This window comes from Furipterus horrens, unplaced genomic scaffold (assembly GCF_987537825.1).
Source record: "Furipterus horrens unplaced genomic scaffold, mFurHor1.1.pri manual_scaffold_1, whole genome shotgun sequence".
NCBI classification, from domain to species: domain Eukaryota; kingdom Metazoa; phylum Chordata; class Mammalia; order Chiroptera; family Furipteridae; genus Furipterus; species Furipterus horrens.
The window spans coordinates 172,528,087-172,538,497 of record NW_028327171.1 but is presented as its reverse complement, the minus strand read 5'-3'; the positions used below and the strand labels follow the sequence as shown (position 1 = coordinate 172,538,497).

Sequence of the window (10,411 nt, the reverse complement as noted above, 5' to 3'; positions counted from 1 at the left end):
TAAAATGACAGTGGTGAATTTTATAAAGTCCAAACAAGTGAGCATATGTACGTTACAGAATGGCAGCACATTACTATTATCAGTCACCCTGTTAACTGTACACAATGCCCCACACTGAGCTCAGGGTGCTTTTAATTTGATACTGCAATTAAACATTTAGGATTACATTAAATTATTAACACATTTTTCTCATTTTACCAGACATAAGGCAATAGTTAAAGCACCATAAAGTCACCTCCTATGCACTCTTTTCATCCTTAAATTTAATTAAAAACATTAAAATAAAATCGGTATTTCAAAAAAATCTCTATGTAAAAAGTTATCTTAAATGATGGATTAAATCCCCAAAGTACTTCTAATGTGACTGGCAGATTTTATGGATGAATATCTACATTCTTATTTTATACTTAAGCCTTTTTTTAATATAAAAATATTAACCTTCATGAGAAGTTATGCAGAGACACTATTATCATCTCCACTTTATAGATGGGCAAAAGGATACCCAGACAGAGTCATTTCTCTTTCCTCTCCCTCTTTAATTTGCCACAATTCATCAAAGTGAACCTAGAGATTTTTGGAAAGGTATGTGGCACAGTTGCACCTTAAACATGGGCAAAGTAAATTCATTTTTCATTTTATTTCATCCTCTTGTGCCAAACATCAAAACAAGGAACTGCATGAAGTCTCACATACTTCTGCCCATCAACAGAGCACTGAAAGCACCCATAAACCGTCTCCCTTTTTAAGTTCCCCATTCCACAGAGTACACAAGGTCCTTTTGGAATGTTGTGATTAAGTAAGTTAACTCGGATATGAGTCCCTTCCTTGAGCGAAATGTCAGTCATGCTGAGGGGTTTGTCATAGTAATCAGAAAAAAGATCATCTAAGTAAAGCTGTGAACGAGAAATGACATCCATCACTCTTCTATCTAAAAGGACAAAAACAGAAAAATGTGTCAGAAGTTAAATAAAACTATAATCACATGACTCTAAACAATCAATCATGAAATAATGTGGCTTTTAAATTTAAATTCTTAACAGACAGCATTACTTATAGACAACCTTAAATGTTAAGCCCAGAAGAAAAATAAAAGCATTTGAAATACTCCTCAAGCCCTCGCTGGTGTGGCTCAGTGAATTGAGTTCCAGCCAAAGGGTCGCCAGTTTAATTCCCAATCAGGGCACATGTGTGGGTTGCCAGCCAAGTCCCCAGTTGGGAGTGTGCAAAAGGCAACCACACATTCATGTTTCTCTCTTTCTCCCTCCCTTCCCCTCTCTCTAAAAATAAATAAAATCTTAAAAAAAGAAAAGAAATACTCTTCAATGGACATACTTCTTTCAAATAGTATATTTCTCAATCTGTAGAACAATGCAAATGTTGCCGTATCTTCCCTTTCAAATCCTCCTTTTGACACTGAAGTGACACAAAGGTCTACAAAAGAAATTTAGAAGATGTTATAACTTTAATTCATATTTCGTGGTTGATGTAGTTGTGGTTGATGAGTTCTGATACATGCCATTCATTGCATTTTTTAAGTTAAATTGTACATATTTTTAAAAAAGGTAACATTCACATGGTACAAAATTCAAAGAGTACAATAAGGGGATATAGTGGCAAAGAAGTGTCTAGTCTACCCTTGACCCCAGCCTCAGTTTTCTACCCTAGAGGTAACCAACTGTTAACTTTGTATATACTTCCAGAAATGCTCCACATATTTTACAAGTGTAAAGGAGTATATATGTATGTATGTGTTTATGTATGTATATAAAATTTTTAGGCTCAAAGAGTTACATACTACACACATTTCTTTCAAATATCTCTTAGAGATTATTTGATGTCAGGATATATAGTGCTACCTCATTCTTAGTAATCTGTTGTGTGGATGCACCATTATTTAGCTGCTGATAATAGATCCTAAGGTTATTTCCATTCTTCTTTTATTTAATCTGAACATCTTTATCCCCATTTCATTTCACACATGTAAATATATCTATAGGATAAATTTCTAAAAGTGTAAGGCTAAAGTATATGCACACTTTAAATTTTGATGGATATATCAGTTTTATCAGTTCATACTCCTTCTATCAATAGACTTGTAAAAACTTATAGCTGAAGTGTCCTGAACAGAATTTAATTCACATGTTTCATTTTGTTTCTGGATTCCGTCTTCCCTCCTCCCAAAGAACTGCAGAAACAAACATAAATAGGTCTAAAAAAGTTTATAAATTACCATAGCTAGAGGGCTCACTTGCCTCATCCTGTGGCCTGCACCTAAACTTGAGCTGGCTGGCCTCCTAACCATAAAGATCTATGATGTGTAGAAATCTAAAGTGAGCTGCACTGAGGTATTATATAAAATGACAATTTTAGGGGAAGTATTTGTACTTCTAAGTTATTTTTGGACTTTTGGCCAAGATGGAGGTGTGGGTAGACACATTTCACCACCCTCCACAACCATAAGAAGAAATACAGCTACGTCAAAACTATACTAAGTGAAACAAAGGAAAATCCACATGAAACTAAGGGGAAGGGAAGGAAGGCAGGGTACAAATCAACAATTTGGAGCATAAAAAAGAAATAAACAGTCAACCAGTACAGAATGAAGACAGAAGAATTGAAAAAAATGAGGAGAGGCTTAGGAACCTCTGGGACAACTTTAAATGTACCAACATTGAATGCCAGAAAAAGAAGAGGAAGAGCAAGAAATCGAAAACTTGTGTAAAAAAACAATGAAGGATAACTTTCCTAATTTGGTGAAGGAAATAGACATACAAGTCCTGGAAGCACAGAGTGTCCCAAACAAGCTAGACACAAAGAAGACCACACTGAGATACATCGTAATTAAAAGGCTGAAGGTTAAAGATAAAGAGAGAATCTTAAAAGCAGCAAGAGAAAAGAAGAGTTAACCTACAAAGGGATTCCCATAAGACTATCTATCAGCTGATTTCTCAAAAGAAACTTTGCAGGCAAGAAGTATTCAAAGTGATGAAAAGCAAGGACCTACATCCTAGATTTCTCTAACCAGCAAAGCTATCATTTAGAATGGAATGGCAGATGAAGTGCCTCTCAGACGAGGTAAAGCTAAAGGAATTCATCATCACCAGGCCATTATTATATAAAATGTTAAAGGGGCTTATTTAAGAAAAAGAAGAAGATCAAAACTGTGAACATTAAAATGACAACAAACTCATAACTATCAACAACTGAATCTAAGAAATAAAAACAAAAACATACTAAGCAAACAACCAGAAGAACAGAATCGTAGGTATAGAGATCATTTGAAGTGTTATCAGCTGGGAGGGGGAAGGGGGTGAATGGAGAAATGTTGCAGGGATTAAGAAGCATAATTGATAGGTACAAAATAGACAGAGGGATGTTAAGAATAGTATAGGAAGGGGTGAAGCCAAAGAACTTAAATGCATGACCCATGGGCATGAACTAAAGGGGGTGGGACTATAGGAGGGAGGGCAATGCTGGGTGGAGAGGAGCAAAGGGAAAAACACTGGGACAACTGGAACAGCATAATTAATAAAATATACTTAAAAAAAAGAAAAGAAAGTTATAGGGGGGAAGCTATGATAGGTAAAATTAAAGAAAAGCTGTCTTTGGGTGACTAGTTTGGTTGCCCTGACATCTTCAGGCATGTTACTATCTACTTACTCCTCTATTTGCCAACATCAAAAACTACCTGTTACGTCACGCATTATCTCACCATGTAAGTCAAGGAATACTTTTGTCAGTGGATTGCATTTTAGCTCTCATTTGTAATTGTAAGTGGGAGTCTATAGCTTTTATCAAAAGGCAGGAAAGAGGTATTAGGTAAGTAGGGACTGGAGGGTATCTCCCAACTACTTCACCCAAACATAAAATTGACAGTGCTAAGAGGATCATTCCACTATAATTAGAGTGTGTGTGTGTGTGTGTGTGTGTGTGTGTCCTATTAAATTCTTAAAAATTGAATCAATTCAGTGTTTCGTGTAAGTTATTCACTCACCAAAGGCACCATCCAAGTAAATGAAGAGTTCAAAAACACTGAAAGCTATGGTTGTATGTGCTGGAAAAACAATAGCTTTGTCCCTTCCCTTGAGATTCTGTTCATCCATAAAATGAAACTATAATAAAAATAAATAAATAACATTATTAAGGAGCATAACTTGTAAGGATAGCTTTTTCTGAGAAACAATTCTACCCAAAATAAACAAAACAAAACACTTGTCCAAGTAAAGGATTATCCTACATGAAGTAAACTTTACAGCAAAGGTCAAAATGGCCCAATGGGAACTCATGATCTATATTAGGAAATATTACTCACCACTTTTTCACTTACTTTGATACAGGAGCTAATGATTAATGCCACTGCCACAGTAAAGCTCTCTGGCATAGAAATCTTTCTCTTTCAACTGCAAACCAACTTGTGTTTAACTGCTACAGCCTTTTTAGCCTACCCTGTCTACTGCTCCAAAGCCCCCAGATCTTCCAGCAGCTTTCCAAAGCAATCACCAAAATTATGTAAATGTTTCAGTTCATGCCCCAAATGACTGAATGTTAAACAATTTGGTGGGCAGCTAAATGTAGACTTTCTCTTCAAATATTTCAAAAGATTATCATTGAACCCTCTCTTTCTAACAACTTGTTTTAATAAAACCAATCAAGTCATTATTATGTGAATGACAAGAACAAATATCATAATTGGGGTAATAATTAAATACAAATTACTTTCAAGATAATTTAAAGGATTTAACATAGAATGAAGTTTGTTTAGTCATTGACAATACTATTTCAGAAAAATTAATTTAATATAAAAATATAAATTCAACTTTTAAAATTTAAGTATAAACTACATCACTTAAAAAATTCAACAAAGTATCTAATTTTTAATTCTTAAAACAGCATTTAAATGGCAATAGAAGGGAATCCAGTATGCACATTATTTCACAAGGATTAGTGTTTCGTTTGCATTATATTACACATCTTTAGAATCCAAATTTTCTTAGACTGCTTTTCACATTCTAAAACCATTACTGTGCATAATCCTGTATATCATTGCAGCTCTTCAATTTCAACATTTGACAAAATACACAAGTGTCATTAGAAATTGAGTACTCTTCTACATTTCCCATTGCAACTCTTGAGTAAAAGAAACCGAATGAGTGTGGTCGTACCCGCATGGCTTCCCCACGAATTCCAGCATGCACAGACAGTGAGCACTGCCGGGTGGTTCGAATACTTTCCATGACCACACACAACACTGCCTTTCTGCTGCTCCTTGACTGACGTATCAAGCTGTGGTCAAAATTAATTTTTCTAAAATAAACAAGAGAGACATTCACAAGAATCTATACCATCTGATTACATATAATCGGGTACATTTTTTGCTATTATGTTACTCATTCACAGTCTACCTTAACTAAAACTAAATCAAGGTAGGCTTAATGCAAATCAGAAAGTACACTTGAAAGAAATGTAATAATGTGCCTCCTCTTTTTCTTAAAACATGCTTATTATAGGAGTCTAACAGAGAGACTCTCTTAGCATATTTGTTGCAAGCAGATTCCTATATTCTTTTAATCTAATAATTTAGCAAACGTGTTCATATCCAAAGCAATTTTGTGGAACAATTAAAAAATGTTGTTTAAATTCAATAATTTTGGATATCTACTCTTATCCAAAGTCTGGATATATTAATAATTTGTATTATTTCAAACAAATATATTAAATTAGTAAAGTGTAACCTGAATATTTTAATCTTTCCCTATAATAAAGTTTATATAATAAAAATATTTAATGAAAACATTGAAGTATATAAAGATTACTTTACTGACCGTGTAGTAATTTCCTTAAGTAATGTTGAAACTTCTACTTCATGTTTAGTTACCACACCAAATGAAGCTTTGACTGCAACAGAATCTGATCCAGCAACATTTATCCCAACATCATTAACAATATGGTTGCCTCGCCTTCCATAGAGTGAAACATCTGATTCATCTTCATAATTCAGTAACTGATAAGATGAAATACCTTTTAAAAAATAAAATTAATATTTTTCAAATGTCGTGAATTCATGTCAAGTAGATTACATATAGTAGTAACATATTAATTTACCATTTAAGACTCAATTATCCAACTGTTCAGAAAGGTAATGTTTTAAACCAAATTAAAAATAGCAATTCAATTAATTAGAAAACAAGAAGAAACAAATAGCCAGAGTACTTAAAATGAACTCAAATTTAACAGAATTTCTTAAGCATCAAGATGCATTAGGAAGTTGAAAGAAAAACAGGTGTTTTTAAGAAATAATGTTGAAATGTCAATTTATTTTCTTACCTAGCCTGTAATGTATTTCAGTTGGCCAAATGTAACAAGTGAATCATAAAAAGTAAATACAAATTACTTTAATCTCATTTGATCATGTGAGATAGGTAAGACTAAATAATAATACTTCCATTTTATAAATGAAAAACTATATTATGTCATATTCTAGGTTGAGTTAGTTAAAACAATTTAAAATAATAATTGAAATAATCTTATAAAATAGGCTTGAGATATTATAAACTTTATGCACTGTTAATCATATTATTACTGCCATAGTAACAAAAGCTGCTTTTATCAATGAAAATGTGTAAATATTATGAACATAAACATACATATGACCTATGTTTAGATTATCAACAATATAGCTGAATGAGTCACTCCCAAACAGACATGTAAACTTACCAGCTGAAATTTCTCTGTCTCCTAGAAGAATATCTTTCAGTGTAAAAGGTGTCGAGGTAAATTTATATCTAGGAAACAAAAAGCATCGCTTCTTTTTTACCACCAGACTTAGAGGTTGGTATTTGTCAGCCTCACTGAGGCTTGGAACAGGAACTAATCTCCCTCCATCTCCAACTTGCTTGACAAAGCTCTTGGTAGCAGCAGCAAACATATTAATATAGTATCAAAAAGTCATCAACTGCAACCCTCAGGTAACAAATCCATATTTTCAAAGGAAGTCAGGCACAAACTAAGCCTTACTTGATTTTAAATATACGCGTAAAAAATACAAAGCATGCTTCCACCAAGTAGTTTACAGTATACAGTTCACAACACTCTCTCCACTGGTGTGCTCAGGTGATGAATTATAGATCAGCAGTGTAAAATGATATACTAAGAGTAAGTGTAATTTGAAATTGCAGTCTATAGCACTAAAATAAACATAGAAAACTAATAACTTTAAAATACTACCAATGTCCTTAAAGAGGGTTAAGGTTAATAGTAGTTTTTCAGTTTTGAGGGAAACATATAGTCCTATGGGGAACAATGCAATTAGGCACTAGGATTATCCCTAGATACCAGCTACAGTGTACCTAGTCCAAAGGGAATTCCTTCACAAGTCCATCATGCCAACTTTGGCAACAGGAAAGTGCTGTTTTCAATCCTTACATTATACAGTTTATTGTTTGAACACCTCATTCATTTTCCTTGTATAATTATAAAACCAAGTGATTAATATAATAAAGTCACCGACTAAAGAAAACAACTGTAAGCAGATCATTATAAAATACTACATTTAAACCACATTACATATAGATAACAGTATAAACTCTGACGTATGGATTTCTTACTCTGAAAACGGAACATTGACATCTCTTTGAAAGGGGATCCTGCTGCATTTTTTTTTCCATCATTATTATCCCAGTTACTCATCCTTTAAAGAGAGCTACATAAGGCTTGGCTTGTTTTAAAAGAATCTTGGGGCTAAAATACATTTTAGAAACAAAGCTGAGTGCTGAAATATTGTATTGCCATAGTTATGTGGATGTTAATATATTTTGAAATAGTGTCTATGTGGTATTCACAAGATACTCATTAGAACATAACATTAGAGCCCAGTCAAGACGAAGGTGTAGGTAGACATGCTTCATCTTCTTGCACAATCAGAAGAAGGATCACAACTAACCTCAAGACAAAAAAACACCCAGAACTGCTAGAAAATCGAACTGTATGTAAGTCCAACAACCAAGTATTTAGAAAAGCCATATTCACTCAAATGGGTAGGAGGAGCAGAGACTGGAGCCAGGGTGGAGAGGACATGGTGCTGCAGAGTCGAGGCAGCAGTGAGGTGGTAGCAAGGCAGTGGAAGTGGCAGCCGACAGGATGGGCGGTCCCACATTTTCGTGTGGTGGATAAAAATCAGGAAGGTTACCTAGGGAGTGAGGTATTCCAGCCCCAGGCCAGACCACACAGCTCAGAGGTCCAGTACCAGAAAAATAAAGCCTCATAACTTCTGACTGTAAAAACCAGTGGGGGTTGGGAAGGCGAAAGTAATGGCCAATCTTTCAGAAGGATCTGTTTAAAGGGCCCATATTCTTCTAGAACATACACAAACCCACCCACTCTGAGAATCACCATCAAGACAACAGCTAGAGGGGCACCAGTTGCATATAAGAAGTGGGTGTAGTGACCGGAAATGGGGAAAGTGCCAAGCAAGCCTCCAGCAGCCAGGCGTTGTCCTGTCTCTAACCCTTGCCCCACATACAGCATCACAAAGTGGTGAAGTGGGTTGCCCTGCTCTGTCAACTACCTAAGGCTCCACCCCATACAATGTAACAGGTGTGCCTTGACAGGGAGTCAAAGCAGCTCTACCTGATATGCAGAAACAAACACAGAGAGGCTGCCAACTTGAGAAGACAAAAAAAAAAAAAATCAAAGAACAGAACAAAACCCTAGAAAAAGAACTAAACGAAAGAGAGATAGCCAACCTATCAGATGCAGAGTTTAAAACCCTGGTGATAAGGATGCTCAGAGAACTCATTGAGTATAGGAAATGCATAGGGAAGAAATGAAGGCTACACTAAGTGAGATAAAAGAAAAATCCACAGAGAACCAACAGTGAAGGGAAGGAAGCCAGGGTTCAAATCAACAATTTGGAACATAAGGAAGAAATAAACAGTCAACCAGAACAGAATGAAGAGACAAGAATTCAAAAAAATGAGGAGAGAATAAGACTCTGGGGCATCTCCAAAAGTGCAAACATCCGAATCATAGGGGTACCAGAAGGAGAAGAGAAAGAAATTGGAAATCTATTTGAAAAATAATGAAAGGAAACTTTCCTAATTTGGTGAAGGAAATAGGCATACAAGTTCAGGAAGCACAGAGTCCCAAAGAAATTGGACCCAAAGAGGACCGCACCAAGACACATCATAATTAAAATACCAAAGATTAAAGAGAAAAATGTTAAAAGCAGAAAGAGAAAAGAAGTTAGTTACTACAAAGGAGTTCCCATAAGACTATCAGCTGATTTCTCAAAAGACACTTTGCAGGCAAGAAGGGACTAGCAAGAAGTATTCAAAGTGATGAAAAGCAAGGATTTACATCCTAGATTACTCTATCCAGCAAAGCTATCATTTAGAATGGAAGGGAAGATAAAGTGCTTCCCACACAAGGTAAAGCTAAAGGAGTTCATCATCACCAATCCCTTATTGTATGAAATGTTAAAGGGACTTAAGAAAAAGAAGAAGAGCAAAACTATGAACATTAAAATGACAACAAACTCCCAACTATCAACAACTAAATCTAAAAAACAAAAACAAAGCTAACTGGAAGAACAGAATCATAGATATGGAAATCTTTTGGAGAGTTATCAGCCAGGAGGAGGAAGGAGGAGAATAGGGGAAAAGGTACAGGGTTCAAGATACATAATTGGTAGGCACAAAACAGACAGGAGGATGTTAAGAATAGTAAAAGAAATGGAGAAGCCAAAGAACTTAATATACACGACCATAGACAAGAACTAAAGAAGGTATTGCTGGAGGGAAGGGGGGTACCAAGTGGAGGGAGGCAAAGGGGGAAAATCGGGACAACTGCAATAGCTTAATCAGTAAAAATATACTTTAAAACACACACACACACAAACCATAACAATAGTGGGTAGCAAGCAATATAGAGACAGTAGGGGGAGGAAGAAAGAATAGGTTTAATTCAAGCCTCAAATAAAATAAATCGATTGGATTTTGGACACTTTTTAAAATTTGCTTTCAAATACCTAGCGCTCGATGCAACCCCCAAAGAACAGTTTTTAATAATGTCCCTTCTGCGAATATTATTGTGCAAAGCAATTTTCCAAAACACAGGGAAAGCACACAGTCATTTCTGCAAGTGGCTAGCAAACCCCTAGAGAAGGGATTCGGCATCTAATGTCGCTGTCTGACCCCTACCAATGGTGGTGCATTCCAGGCAAAAGCCATTAAAACCAACACCGCAGGTGTGCAGAAACAGTCTGTAACTGGAATCTGGTCCATAGAAAAGCCTTCGTTTACATCTAAGGGGCTTTGCTGAGATCCACAGGCCCAGCATTTATTTTGCGACGAAAGCCTAGACAATGAAGGCCATGAGGCGACAGAAGAAGGAGGTCTCTAGACGTCCCGGCGAG

At 35.6% G+C, this 10,411-nt stretch overlaps 1 protein-coding gene across 1 annotated transcript; it reads right to left on the bottom strand.

The window, feature by feature from the left end:
* Positions 1-372: 372 nt before the first annotated feature.
* Positions 373-7,133, bottom strand: PJVK (pejvakin). The gene is made up of 6 exons (XM_090268095.1): positions 6,715-7,133; positions 5,823-6,018; positions 5,163-5,304; positions 3,995-4,112; positions 1,333-1,431; positions 373-928 (listed from the first exon to the last, which is right to left on the bottom strand). The coding sequence occupies exons 1-6, from the start codon at positions 6,923-6,925 to the stop codon at positions 636-638; spliced, it is 1,059 nt and encodes a 352-aa protein (XP_090124221.1). The 5' UTR covers positions 6,926-7,133; the 3' UTR covers positions 373-635.
* Between the last annotated feature and the right edge of the window lie 3,278 nt (positions 7,134-10,411).

What these genes read in the sequence shown, in the direction of transcription:
- PJVK (XM_090268095.1), bottom strand. Translation starts at nt 6,925, where the DNA reads ATGTTTGCTGCTGCTACCAAGAGCTTTGTCAAGCAAGTTGGAGATGGA. An exon ending in AGACAGAGAAATTTCAGCTG is followed by an intron (nt 6,019 to 6,714) that starts GTAAGTTTACAT and finishes ATTTTTTAAAAG; the next exon opens with GTATTTCATCTTATCAGTTA. An exon ending in TTACTTGGATGGTGCCTTTG is followed by an intron (nt 1,432 to 3,994) that starts GTGAGTGAATAA and finishes TTTCTTTTGTAG; the next exon opens with ACCTTTGTGTCACTTCAGTG.